We start from the raw sequence: 18,922 nt of genomic DNA, 5'->3' as shown, positions 1-18,922 counted from the left end.
AGGTACCTCTGGAATGTTCCTGTCCTATCACTCTGCTGCCTAGGGGTGTAAAGGAGTCCTGAGAAGCTCATTTCCTGTCAGATATGGGAACAAGTTCTTAGGTTTTTAGTTTTCATTTGGTTATACTGGCCAGGCAGGAGTTGTTTTTACTTTTTTACAATTAACACTGCCAAGGGTTTCAAACGGAAATGCAAGAAGTAGTACTTTGAGATTCTAAATTTTATTTAGTGTGTAACTCGAAACTGTTCTAGCTTCCTATTTACTGCCATGTCTATATTGTGAGAGCGCTTATTCTCATTTTACACATGGACAAACGGATCCAGCCCAGTGGCTGTCAGCACAGGGCCTAGTGCTAAAATCCTCATGCTGGCTTGCAGACTCTTCTTACGCATATATTTCTTTACCATCGAAATCTCCCACCTCTGAAGCCAGAAGAGCGTGGGGTTCTGTAGTTCATGTATTCTGCTTGAATGACTCTCCTAATGAATTTTCATTAAGGAAAAGACAAACCTACAGGCAAAGGAGAGAAAAGCAAAAAGATATTCTGATTTGAATGTCTCCGAGGTTATGAACGTGTCAAAGGATGGGTACCATAAACGAGCAGGAAAACCTAGGTAATGTATGTTTGTAACACATGAGAGAAAAAACTCTTTGGAATGCCATGTGAAGTCACGGGGTAGGGGCCAAGGAAAGCACAGGATGAATTAGAAGGCCTGGCTTCTCTTCTTGGCTGTAATGATGAGAAGTCTCAAAACTCTTTGTGTGCAGTTTCAGAAAGTGATTCTAAAATCTTCTGTCTTCCCTATAATATGGATCAAATAAATCAGTGTATATGAGGGTGCTTTCTTTTTTTTTTTTTTTAAGATTTTATTTATTTATTTGACAGAGATAGAGACAGCCAGCGAGAGAGGGAACACAAGCAGGGGGAGTGGGAGAGGAAGAAGCAGGTTCCTAGTAGAGGAGCCTGATGCGGGGCTCGATCCCAGAACGCCGGGATCACGCCCTGAGCCGAAGGCAGAAGCTTAACGACAGTGCCACCCAGGTGCCCCATGAGGGTGCTTTCTAAAAGCTCTCAAAATTGTCCATTAAAGTTCTATTTTTAAACATAAACATGTGCTAGTACTTGGGTAATACATTAAGAACACTTGCACAGCTTATTATATCCTTACTGTTCAGTGAGGGACCGAAGGGGACTTTGACGAGGTGGCAGAGAGGGAGAGGAAGGATTGGTGGGGTTCGTGGGTCAAGCTGAGCTGGGCTCTCCTTTCTGAGCATCTGTAACTGTCTGTCTATCTAGGACTCCTTTCAAATGTCTGCTGAGCTGCCTCTTCTGTCACAACACGAGCAGCAGTGTTTGGAATGAGGAGACTACGCCGCTGGCCTGAAGCCCTGGCCACTGAGCAAGGTGCCCGGCACATATGTGGGCAGGTCCACAATCCACAAAGGTCTTTTCCATTTCCAGCTCTTCCTCCTTCTGCTCCAGGCTTCAGCCTCACCCAGTCTAGACATGGGGTCGCTGTGGCTAAGCCTTCTGCAGTCTCTCACCCAGGGCCCAAGAGCAGGTGAGAGTGGGCTGCCGAGTCTGAGCACTGACGGCTCAGCAAAAGCAAACCCACACCTGTCTTCCCATAAGTGTAGAACAAGAGCGAAGATTCCCACACTGTAAGGGGCTCTGGAAGGGACCTACCGATTAAGTCCTGGGTGGGCGGGTGTGGGGGCAGTTCTGAGAGAGAGAAATCCTATCCGCACACGGCATCGAAGGCCCCAGTCAGGAGTAGGAGTTCCTATTTAATTGAAAGATCTTATGTAGGAAACAGAATTTGATCTTTGGCACTGGCAATAGCCGTAGCCGAGCTGCATAATAATGAAGAGAAAGAGCATAATTGGTTTAGGAGTGGGACAGGCACGGCGTCCCATTCCTGCAGGTCTGAAGTCGAGCACTGCTCCGCTCTCTGCATGGGAAGGGTAGAACCCACGTGATATGTGAAATGCCATGTTGTCACAGCTTCCGAAGGAAACATAACTCATGAGTACTTTTCATTTCACCAGTAGAACGGAACAAAACAAAACCCCACCACGTACACCATGTTATGAGGTTGAACTACCAGTGCCAAGAAAGTCCTCCAATGCCAAGCTCCCTGGAGCGGCTCTCATGCTCTGTTATCCAATCTCCGGAGACACCACGTGTTCTCCTTGGTCTGGTGTGGGGAAGACGACCTCCTGCCTGTTTAGTGGAGAGACAGTGTGTGCAGTAATAGACACTTCCGTACTTAGGAACTATCGAAGAAAGATTCCTTCCAATGGGAGGTTTGTCACAGGTGCCATTGTTATAATATCAGGTGTCAAGTGAGGCAAAGAAGTTGTTTCCCTGGTCTCATGGGTTACTGTTGCAAGCAAAGCATTTTTTTTTGAAGAAAAAAATTATATATTGGGAGATATTTTATTTCAAATGTATTTTTTTTTTAACTTTTGTGAACTCTTCTTTCCTGTCTGCCCACCTTCCACTCGTTGCTATTAGCTGGATATCTAGATGTCATGCTGTTTCTTTACATCTTATTAATTTTTATGGGATATCCTCATTGTTTAACTTACTATCTGTCCTAGGAGGTGTCGCCATTGAAATGAAAGCATCAGTCTGTGATCATTCTCTTCTCCTATAATATCCTTGGCTTATAACTCCACCTGGATAGGACTTATGCTATCAAGATTTGAGGAGGCAAAATTAGTCTCAAGATTTCTAAATTCCCCGATTTCAGGGTGGGTCCTTTAAAACTTTGCTTTTGACAGAGGAAATGAGGCCCCATCATTCATTTCTCCAAATGCCTTACCCTTTCCCCAACAGCTTTGCTTGTTTCCCTCTTAAAGAAAATCAAACAAGAAAAATGGAGCTCATGAGTTTTGGCCACTGTGTTGTTAGTTAGGGGTGGGGAGGAGGTAAAGGAAAGGAGAAAGAAGACAGGACAGGAAGAGAGGGTGTTGGTTGATATCTAATTTATTTTTATAGAAAATTTGCCCAGGTTATCGCCATTTCCCTGCCATTACTCTTCAGCCTTTCTCTGCCAGGAGGATGCATGAGATGGCAAGTTCCACCACTGCTTCTGCTTTGGGAGACATTTGAGGACAGGGAGGGACTTGCATTCTTGAAGGGCTGTGTACATATTTGCCTAGGTTGTGCACCCACCCCTCATTCTCCCTTTTTCCAAATTAGGGAGTTCATAGTGGAGCTTTTTCAAAACCCCTTTCTATTTATCTGTCTTTTCTTGAATCTGTCTCCTGAGGAAGAAGCCACATTAATTTGTGACATTTACTGCATTTTCCTGGTTCCCACTTCTCAGTGGTTATAGGACAAAGCCATTCCTTCCTTGTTAGCACACTGCTCATGTTCCTTCCTTCCTTCCTTCCTCCCTTCCTTCCTTCCTTCCTTTTCCTTCTCTTTTTTTTTTTACTAGTAGGAGTTTTACTTAATTCTCTTGGTATGGGAGGTCCTATGATCCAGCATTATTCCATCTCCTTCCCCAGAATTTCATTCCAACAGTCAACAGCCGAGCCAGCACAGCACTTATCACTCCACTAATACGCCCATGTGTCTTCATCCTCTGCAGGACACAGCCCAGCACCTTGGCATGGCAGGCTGCGCCCTCCACAATAGGGCTCCTTCATCCCTCCCCAGGAATCTCTCTCCATTCTTGAACCCAGCCGTGCAGCAACACTAAGCTGCTTGAGTTATGGTGCACACCATGTTGCTCCAGATCTCCTCTCCCCTCTCCTGGTATTGTCCCCTGTAGCCGAAATGCCCTCCTCTGACACCTCTTTCTTCTTCTTTCTTCCCCAAACACACCCACCAATTTTCCAGTTATTGCCCACAGCTCCAGTCTTGGTGATCCCCTAGCCCCAGCCCACCCCTCTACTGCCAATACAGGTCAGTACTCTCCTCTGACCTGTCTGGCATGTTTCTATCATTACATGTTATGCTGTTAATCTTTATCCCTTCGTATTGTAACTACCTGTACCTCGGTCCCTCTCCTCCACTAGATGGGATTCCTTTTTTTTTTTTTTTTTTTTAAGATTTTATGTACGTATTTGAGAGAGAGAGCACAAGAGAGTGGGGTGAGGGGGACGAGGGGGTAGGAGACAGAGGGAGAAGCAGGGAGCCTGACGAGGCGCTCAATCTGGGGACTCTGGAATCATGACCGGAACCGAAAGTAGATGCTTAACTGAGCCACCCAGGCACCCCTAGAGGGGAATCCTTGAAGCAGAAATAGTTTCTTTCTGTATGACAGCACAATGCCTAGCACATAGTAGGTCAAAAAATACATATTCATTAAAACGAATGACATTAAGACGAGCTAAGAGGCTTACTACTCCAAGGAAAGTAGTTCATGGCAGACTTCAGAATCCTTCCATCAGCAAAGGAACTAAGAATAATCTATTGTGGAATCTTTGGCCACTTGCTCTGTCACCGTAATGGAACACCTCCAATAAGTAGAAGACTTTTACCGTGGGTGGACTGATCTAATTCATTCTCCAATAAACAGAGAATATGAGAAATCAGAACTTTAAAGGGGGGAAAAAAAACCAGTGCCAATCCCACACTGTCAGTAATAGCATTTGCTTTCTGTGGTCTATGCTTTTATTGTAATCTTTTTCTCTCACAGCATTAAAAATGGCCTTGAATTATCTTGATATTCTTTCATTCAATGGATAGTCTGTAAAGGAAAAGAAAAAAACAGTAAGGACAAAAATTGGCGTATAGATTAAAAATACAGTTGTCATAGCAAATTTAATTTTTAAACTCAGCTGATTATCTTAAATTCAATATGTTTGTTAGTGCCAAGACTTCTTTTTTTAAAAGTGTCACCTAATAACATTTAACGTCAAATATATCATTTGTTCGAGTAAATAAAACACCACTAGTAATTGGCACTAACAGTTGTAGAAATGCAGTTGGTTTACTTAAATAATTTAGCCAAGCTTTGGATTCTCAGGTACCCCTTCTGGCCTAATGAGTTGGAGTCCTCTCACATATACATCAGGGAATTTCTTGGGCAGAACCACCTTCTAAGAAATCAAAGTGGAGGAAAGGGTTCAGAGGTATTTTGTTTCATTTCCCTTGGAAGATTTAGCTGTACTGTTAGCATATTTATTTGTTCATTACATTTAATTTGAATGTGAGACATTTGAGGAAAATTCCATTAAAATTTCCAAGATGATATCCTTTATACAGGAAAAAAAGGGGGGGGGAGGTGATACGGCAGCTGACAATTATTTGAAAAAGATTTGTGCTGCTGACTTAGGATCTTTACTACAGGTGACTGGGAAATGTGCCTGTAGTATCTGGGCACAGAGGTATTTTTAGAAAGAAATTAAGGTACAGAAGTCAGAATAATGCCCCCCATTACATTCTCAACAGAATCTATCAATGTTTAGTTTCATGTCAAATTGAGGAATTACGTTCGGAGAGGATATTAGTGTTTCTCATTAGCCGATCTTAATATAAAGAAATTATCCCGTTTGATCCATGTGGTCTCAGGGTACTCAGAAGGGTCCTTAAATGTGGAAGGGAGGCAGAAGTCAGTTGGATTTAAAGATGGAAGAAGGGGCACCAGTTGAGTGCAGCAGGAGGAGAGCAGGCAAGGCAGCATACTCCTTAAGAGCCTCCGGAGAGGAACACTTTTACCAAAACTTGGATTTTAGTCCAGTGAGACTTCCAACCTGTGAGACTAATACATTTCTGTGTCTGTGGTCGTCTGTTACAGCAGCGATAGAACCCTACTATGGGTACATTCAGACAAGGTGATGCTACACAGTCATTAAAAATAATACTTAAGAAGAACACATAATGTGAAAAATACGGTGTATCGTTGGGTTAGAAAAGCAGCTGAGCAAACATGGTAGGACGGTGAAATCAAACATTTATATACCTGTTTAGGTAAAATTGAAACATAGACTGTAAAATGATATTCATGGTTCTCTATGGATGCTGGGATGATTATCTTTCTGTCTTATTTCTGTACTTCCCAAGTTTTTTTTTTTTTTTTTAAGATTTTATTTATTTATTTGACAGAGACAGCCAGTGAGAGAGGGAACACAAGCAGGGGGAGTGGGAGAGGAAGAAGCAGGCTCCCAGCGGAGGAGCCTGATGTGGGACTCGATTCCAAAATGCTGGGATCATGCCCTGAGCCGAAGGCAGACGCTTAACGACTGCGCCACCCAGGCGCCCCTCGGGTTTCTTTTTTAATCAGAAAATAAAATGTTGAACATAATTGACCTTAACGTGGAGATAGGTTACTCATAGTATTTTATCTCCCTTCAAAATCTTGGAGAAGAGTTGAGTTCCAATTAAGTAAGCTTGTGCTCAATCCTTAGTTTGCCAATTTTCTTCATCTCCAGCACATTGAGAGTATGTTAATGTCTACCTGCTTTATTTTTGATTTTTTTTTATGAACTAAAGTTTGAAACCTGAGCCATATGAAATTAGAAAATATTTTTGGCATATAAACATTAATCTTTGAGTATTTGTATTAATGGTGTAAAGATTACAGTAGCAGGATAGCTAAGTAAATAGGTGTAGTATCTAAGACTAAAATCTGAAGTGAATGGACTTAACCATCATGGGTTCAGCTGGATGCTGCCTTTCCCCTTTCCTTACCAGATACATGACTGGTACCCATCATTGTTAGAGTCCCTGCCTTCCCTTCATGCCTTATGTATTTGATTTTCATTAGTGCTGGGTTTTATTGTTGCTCTTGATATTTGTAGAGAATGTAATTTAAAGGAAATTAAATGTCTATAAGCAGGATCAAATTCTCCATGTTAAGTCAAATGCTCTTGTCATGTCAAGAGCATTCTCAATAACTATTACTTATCTGCCATACAAAACCGCTCAACTTTAAAGATCTGGTTCCGAGTCACAGGGTAGAAGACCATTATTTAGTACCTGGGAGGCAGCAGACGTAGTGACCAGGAGGGGAGCTCAGACATCAGGTGCGCCTGGGTTCAAAGGATCACTGCAGCCTTCACTGTGTCTCTGCTCCTGGCAGGTGACTCCCAACTTCTTGAGTTCCTTTCTAAAAGGGAATGTGACTATCCTCATGGCCTACAGTTATTGTGAGAAGGAAAGGAAACAAAATGGCTCTCCCTGTATCAGTAATTGGTGGCTATCATTATAGCTGAATGCACTTTTTACTGAGTTTTGTTACTTGAACTACACAATTTAAGAAAATTCAGAAACTGCTTGTGTTTGTATTCTCTGTGGTCATTGCAAGATGTGTTTTCTTTTTTTTTTTTTTTATTCGACAGAGATAGAGACAGCCAGCGAGAGAGGGAACACAAGCAGGGGGAGTGGGAGAGGAAGAAGCAGGCTCATAGCGGTGGAGCCTGATGTGGGGCTCGATCCCCAGGATCACGCCCTGAGCCGAAGGCAGATGCTTAACCGCTGTGCCACCCAGGCGCCCCAAGATGTGTTTTCTTAATAGGTGTGATAAAGTAGCACGTATCTAACACGAAACTGCTGCTGTATGGGCAGCTCACTGGCAGAAGTGGCCGAAACTTGTTTGATCCTTGTGTTTATGATTCTTTCCTGTCACCTCAGTAAGCTGAGAATACAAACCTGCACCTAGTTTCTCCAAAATGCTTTATAAAGGGGACGTGATTTCTTTCTTCTCCTGTAACACAGTGTAAAAGAGGACCCTGGTGTTTTTAGGTACAAGTCCTAAAGGAGAAAGTGAAACAAAAGGGTATTTGGCTTTGGCCTCTGAGTTCTCCCAGCGAAATGATGGGAGTCCCAGTACCCTCGTTCTTTGCGATAAATGTTCAAAAAGCAGAAACTCTGAGGGAATTTAGTTCTTGGTAGGTGGGCCTGGGAGTTAAAATTTGAAGGTGGGAACGTAATGAAAACATGAGCACCTTGCTGGAACTTACCTTCTCTTCTCCGTTTGCTTCGTTATCACTCTTAAGGACTTTTTTATGTATATGCCGAACTCAAACGTGTTACTTTGTGAAATAGCAACCATGTCCGAGTCGTCAAAGAACACTGCGACAAAACCACTTCAAACAGGGAAATGCTTCTCTTAAGATGTTAAATCAGGAGTGACTAAAAGAGCCATATTACTTATGTAGAAATGAGGAATAAAAGAATAAGTTCTTAAATTTAAATAATCAAATGAAATATCCTTGGTTTGCTCATTCCCCTTCCCCTGTCTTGGGATAAATTCTTTATTAGACAATGTTGAGACTCTAGGGGGTCTTGGGATAATCTTCAGATGAAAGGTTAAACTGTGCTTTTTGTGCTGTTGGGTGCAAAATGGCATTGCATATTTTCAAAGCAAACTGCTGAGAGTATTGTACCCTTCAGAAAGTTTGTAAGTTTTCACAATCATTGTTTTAACACAGAAATCTGTTTATTAAACCAAACAAAACAGAGAAAATTATACCAGCCCTCAATTTTTTGAATTTTCATTTAAATAGGCAAACTCTAAATCCACACCTTAAAAGATGTTTGTGCATCTATGTATTTCCAAAATACTCATATTTCAATAAGATTTTCACATTATATTCACCAACAGTATCACAAAAGTTTTTTTGTTTTTTTGTTTTGTTTACGTAACTGTCAGGAACAGTAATTCTAGAAACACTAGAAGAAAAAGCATAGCAATGTCCACAGTTACAAGAAAAAGTGCACATTACTTGGTCACAATCACAGTCATTACTTGAAAAACTATATGTAACAAGTACATAAGAAATATCACTGATGCCTTAAACTCATTATCGAAAACTGAATGACATAAGTTTTACATGAAATAAGGCAAATTCAGGAATGCACAAAGAATTTGTAATCCAACCAAAGCTGAACAACAGAAAAGTAATCGTACAAGAAGCATAAACTGATGTACTTCTCCCTAAATATTTAAAAAATAGGCTTGCCTCAGTGCACAAAGAAACACCATTCATGTGTATCCAACACTATAAAATAAGAAAGAAGGGCAAAGTGTGTGGAGGAGGGGTGGGGGGAGGGGGGACAGTTCATTGAAAGTTGCAGCTGCGTCCACTGAGCGTTCTTTACATCATTGTTACCTAGAACTGCAAATTATACAAATCCTATCAGGAGAGGTAATGGTCTTTTTGGAAACTATTTCTGAAAGAGAGAAAGAAAAACTACACACAAGTGCAAATTTTCAGATTGTCACTTGCAACCTCTTAACATTCAGCCATCTACATCCAGTTGCTGCTGGAGGCACGCCTGAAACAGCAGCGTCAGTCCGGGGTGAGCAGCTGTAAGGAACCAAGGTGTGATTTTTTTTTTTTTTTCAACGATACGTCTTTTTTAATATTAAAAAATTCTGTGATGAAAACCTCTATTGCGAAACCGCAATGTGGAGTGGCATGAGGAGCGCGAGTGCAGAAACGCAGGCTTCTCTTGGAAGTAGTTCCTGATGTGACGATTTAAAGAACGTAGCAAGGGTTTGTTTTCCAGCATTGTTATTTTTGTAGAAAGAATTTGGAAAGAGAAGGCAAAGGGATGTGGAAAAGGTACTTACAGTAGTTTCTCAAAACAGTTTTCTTTTAGGACCTATGAAAAAGTTACCAAAGTAAAAATGACAATTTTGAATGAAAAACAAGTTTTCTTTTTATAAAAATTACATATTTTTTTTTAAAATACAAGATCCTTCTCAATGTTGTTATATCCTGTAGCAACAAGAAATTTGGCTTTGCTTTTTTTTTTTTTTTTTTTTTGCCAGATACTGCAGCTTTCCGTCCAATAAGTCGGTAGCAAATTCCACTAATATTTCAGTTGGATCTTGAACTATTTTTTTTATACCACAATCTTCTTCTGCTTTATCCTTGAATTAGGAATATACAGCCTTTTTTTTTTTTTTTTTTTCTTTTTTGCCCCAGATATTTATGCTGACAAACTAAAACAAAAAGCAGTAGGCTGGACACATGACAGTAGCTCAAGTACTTCAGAGGTCAGAGTTCCTTTGAAGCACCTTAACACATCACTTTATGGATCAAGGACAATGTGGCATAATGGAAGTATTTCTCTTAAGACTGTGCAGTAAGACCAGAAGCATCTCTGCTGGGAAATCAAAATGTCATTAGTGGAAACTGCAAATTTAGACCTCAGTGAATGGGATCGTCATTGGACTCAGTTCTGTTGTAAAATAAGATTTTCCAGTTCATCTGCCGAACGCAATAAAAATGCAGCTGATTCTCGATATCCTGCGACGAGCTGTCTCACAGCGTTGATTTCAGTCGGACTCAGCTGAGGTCTGGAGCTTGAACTGCTGGAGGATCCAGAACTAGTTGCCAACTGCCTCTTCATGCTGAGATCCGTGGGTCCTAGAAACAACCATCATAAAATTAGCATGAACCATCTTGTTCCGGTACTGTGAACACGAGTGTTAAATTGTTGACTTAATTCGCTGACTCTTTTGTGAGAAGTTGCTGATCCCTTTAATCAAATACATCAGCTCTCAGAAACACCAAAGAGCACCGTGGTGGGAAGGGAGTGGCTGAGACTGCTCAGGGTCCGTGTCCAGTTCGTCACCTCTTCCTGTGGAAAGCTGCTGAGGAAGACCTTCTCCTAATGGGTGCTTTTCGGGGAAATTCAATTTTAAGTTTACCCCATGCTGTACAAGTTTCTCTGCAAAAGTTTACAAAATGCTTTGTGGTTTGCATCATTCATTAACAAATAATTTTAGATCCCACCTACTCAGGCGTGGAAACCTCCACGATTATGATGCTAACGACTCCACATTACAAACTCCTTCATTTAGAACAAAGGAAATTCTGGACAGGAGAGTTCAAAGACATGGCTGCAGTTCAACTACTTGTAAGCGGCACAGTAAGGATGTGAATTGCATATTTTTTTCATTTCAGATGAAGGCTTTTCTTGCATCAGGTTGGTTAGTATTTAGAAATATGTATTAGTAAAAACTGGTATTTAAAGATAGTAGGCGGCAGTTAGTTTTAGGGTACAATAAGTAAATGATCAGTACAAATAATTCTGCAAAGAAACCAGACCTGGAATAGTGATTTAGGTATTGCTAAATCTGCTTCTATATTTATTTGCATAAAACACTGAGGTGTCAAAATGTTTATTACATATAATTAAACCAAATCAGGTCTGCTTTTTTGACAACATTTTATAAATTTTAATTTTTTTGTAAATTTTTACTTTAAAACAATTTAGTTAACACAAATGTCTGAATTAAAGATACTTCAGATGCTTTGCATCAATTATTCCTGGATTATTAAGGTTTTTTTATGTGTTGTAAAGGTTTCTAAGTTTTCATTGTTATAGCAATTATTTAATGAAAGGTAAGAACTATAATTATTAAATTTGCAATGAGTAATACATTTAAAATCCCTGAATAAATGTTACTGTGGACATAACTAAAGGCATGCTCAAAAATTGTGGTGATGCCCTAACTTGAAATGATTTAAACAGATTTTTCTTAAAGATAAATTTTCAGATAAAGGTATTCATTCCATGAACTGGAACAAGAGATGTTATTTTATCCTGTTAGTTCTTCTTGAGGCCTGATGGAGACAGGTCAAGACCCAATCCCTTTCACCCTGTACCCTGACGGGAGACGGATTCCTGTCAGCTAGGAGGCACCTGTCCCATGAGACGGGAACAGCTTCACTTGTAATTTAATTAGGACAGAGACAAGACTAGCGCGCAAGAACTCTGACATTTGAGACGGGCTTATTTCCACTTCTGCCACAGCCTTTCAAAGCCTTGATTTCCTAGCAGGAGTTAGCTTCCATTTGTTCTGCTGTTTACAAAATCCTGATGCTGACATAGCAAGCTGGAAGGGAGAGATGCGGGGATGTCACACTTGCAAACAGGAATTAATGAGCAAGGATGCAAGCAAATTAATAGCAACTAGTTTAGTTGGAAAGTTCTGAATGGATTGAGAAAATATCATGACATAATGGGTTCTGGTTTATGGATGAACCAACTTTAAATTTGGATTTTTTTTCCTTTATATTCAAGAATCCTAGTACTAGTACAAATCTTTATAAAAGAAAGCAGAAGGGATTTTCCTCAGTTACGTAGATAGGTCATGTGTACTTGATGATCATTATTTTACTTGAAGTTGTGACATTTTATGATGTTTTTGCTGACAAGCCAAGTGGCTGGTTGACATCTTTAAGTGGAATTGAGAAACGGTGAGGCTAGGGGTCAGGTACTCTTTGGGATGAAAAATGTGATTTCATTCTAACTACATAGTTCACAGATTGTTCCCTACCTCTGGCTCAGGTGAAAGGCTTCCAAACTAAGACGGGACTTTCACTTCCTTTCTGATTATTAACATAGGCAAATTCTAGATAGCTCAGTAACACAGAAGCCATTCGCACCCTTGTTATTTTTCTGGAAGAAAGCTGACTTCATTATCTTAGTGTGTTTTGGATTCACAGGATCAGGGTTAAGTATAATCAAAACTAGAAGGCATTCTTTTTGCTGAATATTACTCAAATCTTCAAAGTTAAGAGGCTGAGGAGGGAAGCAAAAAAAAAGTCATAAATGAACAAATGTAGTGACTACTCAAACGGCTCTTTCTTGTTTTTACTAGTTTTCTTATCTGCCTCATTCGGACAATGTCATCATACTTCACTGGCGTGGTGTAACCCAATCAATACAAAGTAAAACTTCAAATTTTATGAAGACCTTGAATTTAAGGAAATTGAGGAAAATATTCTTGGAGATTTGCTCAAATCATGAAGCCACTAAAAAGTATGGCTCTGGAAGAGTGGGACCAGTTAACATAACAAGCAAAAATAATGACACAATAGATGTTAAGAGAGAAAATGATTTGAGTATCAAGTGTTAAAGCAAATCAGAAAACTTGACAAGTTTTAAAACCGTAATTATGCAGACCTACTTTCTTTATGTTCACTCTGAAAATATGAGCAAGAGATATTTCATGGTAACAGGCAATGTTAGAAAAATTAGGCTCCACCAAAACCAATCTTTGATTTTTGTTTGTTTAAGGTTTGGGGGAAGATTTAAGTTATAAGTAAATTCTAATTAAATGAAAATGTATAATAATTATCTTTTTTATATATTTTTTTAAATTATAGTTCATACAATGTTATATTAGTTTCAGGTGTACAACAGTGATTCAACAACTCTGTTATGCTAGGTTCTTTTTGCTTGTTTCAAGTTTTTATTTAAATTCTAGTTAACATTTGGTGTAATATTTTCAGGAGAATTTAATGATTCATCATGTACATATAACAACCAGTGCTATCACAACAAGTGCTCTCCTTAATACCCATCACCCATTTAGCCCATCCCCTTCTCACCTCCCCTCCAGCAACCCCCATTTGTTCTCTGTAGTTAAGAGTCTATTTTATGGTTTGCCTCTTTTTTTTCTTTCCCCTATGTTCATCTGTCTTGTTCCTTAAATTCCACATATGAATGGAACTGTAAGGCATTTCTTTCTCTAACTTATTTCGCTTAGCATAACACACTCTAGCTCCATCCATGTCATTCAAATGGCAAGATTTCATTCTTTCTGATGGCCAAGTAATATTCCATTTATTTATATATATATATATACATACATACATATATATATATATACACACACACACACATATATATATGTATGTGTGTGTGTGTGTATATATACATATATATATATACATATATATATGTATATATATATATACCCCCCCACACACCACTTCTTTATACATTCAGCAGTCAAGGGACATTTGGATCCTTTCCATAACTTGGCTATTGTCAATAGTGCTTCTATAAACTTTGGGGTGCATGTACCCCTTTGAATCAGTATTTTTATATTCTTTGGATATATATCTAGTAGTGCAATTGTTGGGTCATAGGGTAGTTCTATTTTTAACTTTTTGAGGCCCCTCTATACTGTTTTTCAGAGTGGCTGCACCAGTTTGCTTTCCCGCCAACAGTGTAAGAGGGTTCCCCTTTCTCCGCATCCTCACCAACATCTGTTGTTTCTTGTGGTGTTAGTTTTAGCCATTCTGATCAGTGTGAGGTATTAGCTCATCATGGTTTTGGTTTGTGTTTCCCTGATGAGTGAGGTTAAGCATCTTTTCATGTGTCTGTTGGCCATCTGTATGTCATCTTTGGGGAAAATGTCTATTCATGTCTTCTGCCCATTTTTAAACTGGATTATTTTTGGGGAGGTGTTGAGTTTATTAAATTCTTTATAGATTTTGGATACTTATCCTTTATCAGATAGGTTGTTTGCAAATATCTTCTCCCATTCTGAAGGTTGCCTTTCCACTAAAGTATAGCTATACGTCTGTCACCATACAAACCTATTATAATTCCATTAACTATATTCTGTAAGTTGTACCTTTCATCCCTGTGACTTAGTCATTCCATAACTGGAAGCCTGTATCTTCTTCTCTCCTTCAACCATTTTGCCATCCCCCATCCTTCTAGCAACCATTAGTTTGTTCTCTGTATTTATGGGTCTGTTTCTGCTTTTGTTTTTTTAGGTTCCACAAATAAGTGAAATCATATGGTGTTTGACTTTCTCTGACTTATTTCACTTAGCATAATACCCTCTAGATCCACCCATGTGGTCTCAAATCACAGTATCTCATTATTTTTTATGGTTGAGTAATAGTCCATTACACACACACACAGCCCATGCATCTGTTGATGGGCACTCGGGCTGCTTCCATATCTTGGCTAGTTAAAAATGCTGCAATAAACATAAAGGTACATATATCTTTTTTCAAATGAGTGTTTCTATTTCTTTGGGTAGCTATCCAGTAGTGAATTGCTGGATCATATGATATTTCTATTTTTAATTTTTTGAGGAATCTGCATACCATTTTCCATAGTGGCTGCATCAAATTACATTCCCCCCAGCAGTGCACGAGGGCTTCTTTTTCTACACATCTTTACCAACACTTGTTATTCCTCATCATTTTGAGTCTAGACATTCTGACAGATGTGAGGTGATAACCTCATTGTGGTTTTGATTTGCGTTTCCCTAATTAAGATTACTAAGGCCAGCAGCCGCATGGGAGGATGCTCGGCCATCTGTATGTCTTCTTTGGAGAAATGTCTGTTCAGGTCCTCTGCCCATTATTTAATCAGACTGTTTGGGGGAACTTTTGGTGTTGAGTTGTAGAAGTTCTTTACATATTTTGGATATTAACCCCTTATTGGATATATCATTTGCAAATATCTTCTTCCAATCAGGTTTCCTTTTCAATTTGTTTGTTTTCCTTTGCTGCCAAAAGCCTTTTTTTTTTTTTTTTGGTTTATTCTCAATAGTTTATTTTTGCTTTTATTTTCCTTGCCTGAGGAGACATATAAAAAAATAAATGTTGCTAAGGCCAATGTCAAAGAGATTACTGCCTATGTTTTCTTCTAGGAGTTTTATGGTTTCAGGTCTCACATTTAGGTCTTGAACCCGTTTTGAGTTTATTTTTGTATATGGTATGAGAAATTGTGTTCGTTTTGTTTTGCAAAATGGAGTTATCCCGTTTTCCCAGCACCATTCATTGAAGAGACTGTCTTTTCCACACTGTATGCTTTTGTCTCTTTGTGATGGATTAATTGACGACATCAAAGTGCATATATTTCTGGGCTCTCTATTCTGGTCCATTGACCTGTGTGTTTTTGTGCCAGTAGCATTCTGTTTTGATTACTACAGCTTTGTAGTATATCTTGAAACCTGGGACTGCGATACCGCTGGCTTTGTTCTTTCTCAAGATTGCTTTGGGTATTTGAGGTCTTTTATGGTTCCCTACAAACTTTAGTATTATTTGTTTTAGTTTTGTGAAAAATACTGTTGGTATTTTGTTAGGGATTGCATTAAATCTGTAGACTGCTTTGGGTAGTATGGACATTTTAATAACATTAATTCTTCCAATACATGAGCATGGGAAACCTTTCCATTTGTGTTGTCTTCAATTTCTTTCATCAGTACCTAATGTTTTCAGAGTACAGTTCTTTAACATCCTGATTAAATTTACTCCTAGATTCTTTTTACTTCTGATCTTAATTATTTCCTTCTCTCTACTATCTTTGAGTTTTGTTGGTTCTTCCTTTGTAATCCATTTAGGCACAAAGTTAGATTGTTTATTTGAAACTTTTTTTTAAAGGTAAACCTGTATTATTATAATCTTTTCTTTTAGAACTGCTTTTGCTTCATCCTGAAAATTTTGAAACTTTGTGTTTCTACTTTTATTGTCTCAAGATATTTTTCAATTTCCTTTGATTTATATTTGTTGAACTATTGGTTGTTCAGTAGCATATTGTTAGCTTCCACATATTTGTGTTTTTCTTTTTTTTTTTTTCTACTTGATTTCTAGTTTCATACTGTTGTAGTCAGAAAAGATGGTATAATTTCAATCTTAAACTTGCGACTTACTTATGGCCTAACATGATCTATTCTGGAGAATGTTCCATGTGCACTTAAAGAATGTGAATTCTGTTTTTAGACAGAATATTCTATATATCTGTTAAGCCCATCTGGTCTAACGTATCGTTTAAAGCCACTTTTTTAAAAAAAAAATGATTTTCTGTCTGGATCATCTATCACTGATATAAGTAGAATGTTAAAATTCCCTACTATTTTCATATCACTGTCAATTTTTCCCTTTATGTCTGTTAATATTTGCTTTTAATATTTAGGTGCTTCTATGTTGGGTACATAGGTATTTACAATTATTACATCTTGTTGGATTGATCCCTTTATCACTGTGTAACCTTTGTCTTATTAGAGTCTTTAAGGTCTATGTTGTCTAAGTATTACTACCCAGCTTGTATTTGTTTCCATTTATTTGCGTGGAATATTTTTTTTTTTCATCCCTTCTCTTTCAGGTTGTATGTGTCTTTAGGACTGATGTTAGTCTCTTGTAGGGAGTATCAAGATGGATTTTTTTTTTTTTTATCCATTCAGCCACTCTGTGTCTTTTGATTGGATAATTTAGGCATTTATATTTAAAGTAATTATCAGTAGGCATATACTTATTGCCATTTTGTCAATTGTTTTCTGGCTTTTTGCAAATCCTCTGTTCCTCTCTTCTTGCTGTCTTTGTGTTTTGATTTTCTGTAGTGATAGGCTTAAATAACAAATTTAGACAAGGATACAATAAGAAAAGGATACAATAAGAAAAGATAATTAAAGACCAGTATTCCTAATGAACATAAAAACAAAAATCCTTAACAAAAAATATAGCAAACCAAATTCAACAATGTATTGAAAGGATCACACAACAGGATCAGGTGGGTTTATTCCAAGGATGCAAGAATGGTTCAATATCTGAAAATTAGTCAGTGTGATGTTACACATTAACAAAATGGATATAAAACATATAATCATCTCAATAGATGCAGAAAAACCATTAGATAAAATCCAACATATGTTAAAAGTTCTCAACATAGCAGGTAAAGAGAGAAATGTACCTCAACATAAAGCTGAAAGCTTTTTCTCTAAGATCATGAACAAAATAAAGATGCCCACTCTCACCACTTTTATTCAATATAGTATCAGAGTGCAATTAGGCAAAAAAAGAAATGCATTCCAAACTGGAAAGTAAGACCTAAAACTGTCAATCCTAAAATTTGTATGGAACCACACATGACCTCGAATAGCCAAAGTAATCTTGAGATAGGAACAAAGCTGGAGGCAACATCCTCCCTGATTTCAAACAATGTTACCAAAGCTTTAATAATCAAAATAGTGTGGTATTGGCATAAACACAAACAGAAACCAATGGAAAAAATAGCCCAGAACTAAACTCACATGTATGTGGTCAATTAGGACAAAAAAGCGAGGAATACACAATGGGGAAAGAACAGTCTCTTTTATAAATGAGGCTGGGAAAATCAGCCACAAACAAAAGAATGAAACTGGACCTTTATCTTAAACTATACACAAAAATTAACCTAAAGTAGGTCAAATACTTTAAGACCTGAACCCATAAAACTCATAGAAGAAGAAAGAGATGGTAAACTCTATGACATCAATCTGGCTATGATATTTTGGATATGACATTAAAGCAAAGTCAACAAAAACAAAAATAAACAGTTGGGACTATATCAAATTAAAAAGCACTGCACAGCAAAGGAAACCATCAATAAAATGAAAGGCAACCTACCAAATGGGAGAAAATATTTGAAAATCATATACCTGATTAGGGGTTAACATCCAAAACTTATACAAGCTTAATACAATTCAATAGCAAAAAAAAAAAATCTGATTAATAAATGGGCAGATGATCTGAATAGACAGTTTTCCAGAGACAACATACAGGTGGCCTGAAATACCTGAAAAGGTGTTCAATAGCACATAATCATTGGGGAAATGCAAGTCAAAGCCACAATGATACATCACTTCAAACATGTTAAAATTGCTGTTATAAGATTTCACAAAACTTCTATGGCCAAAACTCAAAATTCAACAGTTGATAAATACATTACAAAATATATATTATAGGTCTACCACTAAGAATGAAATTCTTTGGAGGGGAGATAACATTTTGCTTAACTGGGGTTTCAAATTTATGTTCCCTGTTATCAAAATCAATTATAAATGTCCATATGTTAATGGAGATCTGTATAGAGATTTTATGAATTTTATATATAGTTGTTTCCAAATTGAGTATGTTCACTTGTGACGCATTTATAGCCGCCTTCTGGATTTTCTAAATACTTACCTAATGACTTGTCAGTGCATTGCAGATTAATGACTTCTAATTGAAGATTAAACTGGCAGTTCTTCAATTGAACAGTGGAAACTATTTTGAAATATGGGAATTTATTTTCCACATGTATTAAGTCCAAAAAAACATTGCTGAGCCTGTCGTATGTGCTCAGTAAATATATCCACTGGAAATGTGTGTGGAAATGTAGCTTTAACTTCTTGTTTTAACTTGGACAGTATGAATTTATACAGCAGCTTTG

General features: G+C 38.0%; 1 protein-coding gene and 1 long non-coding RNA gene across 3 annotated transcripts in view; one reads left to right on the top strand and one right to left on the bottom strand.

The window, feature by feature from the left end:
- LOC130543931 (uncharacterized) overlaps positions 1-18,922 on the top strand; it is a 110,521-nt gene that overhangs the window by 42,579 nt on the left and 49,020 nt on the right. The gene's annotated exons all lie outside the window — the stretch shown is intronic.
- Positions 9,912-18,922, bottom strand: part of NOL4 (nucleolar protein 4) — a 387,118-nt gene continuing 378,107 nt past the window's right edge. The window contains exon 11 of one of the 2 annotated variants that reach the window (XM_044382912.2): positions 9,912-10,338. In XM_044382912.2, coding sequence (XP_044238847.1) covers positions 10,145-10,338 — 194 coding nt within the window. In that variant the 3' untranslated portion in view covers positions 9,912-10,144. The remainder of the gene's footprint in view (positions 10,339-18,922) is intronic. The other variant, XM_044382911.2, reaches the window with a different exon arrangement.

The sequence above is a fragment of the Ursus arctos genome, unplaced genomic scaffold (genome assembly GCF_023065955.2).
Source record: "Ursus arctos isolate Adak ecotype North America unplaced genomic scaffold, UrsArc2.0 scaffold_17, whole genome shotgun sequence".
NCBI lineage: Eukaryota > Metazoa > Chordata > Mammalia > Carnivora > Ursidae > Ursus > Ursus arctos.
This window is presented reverse-complemented; position numbering and strand designations above follow the sequence as displayed.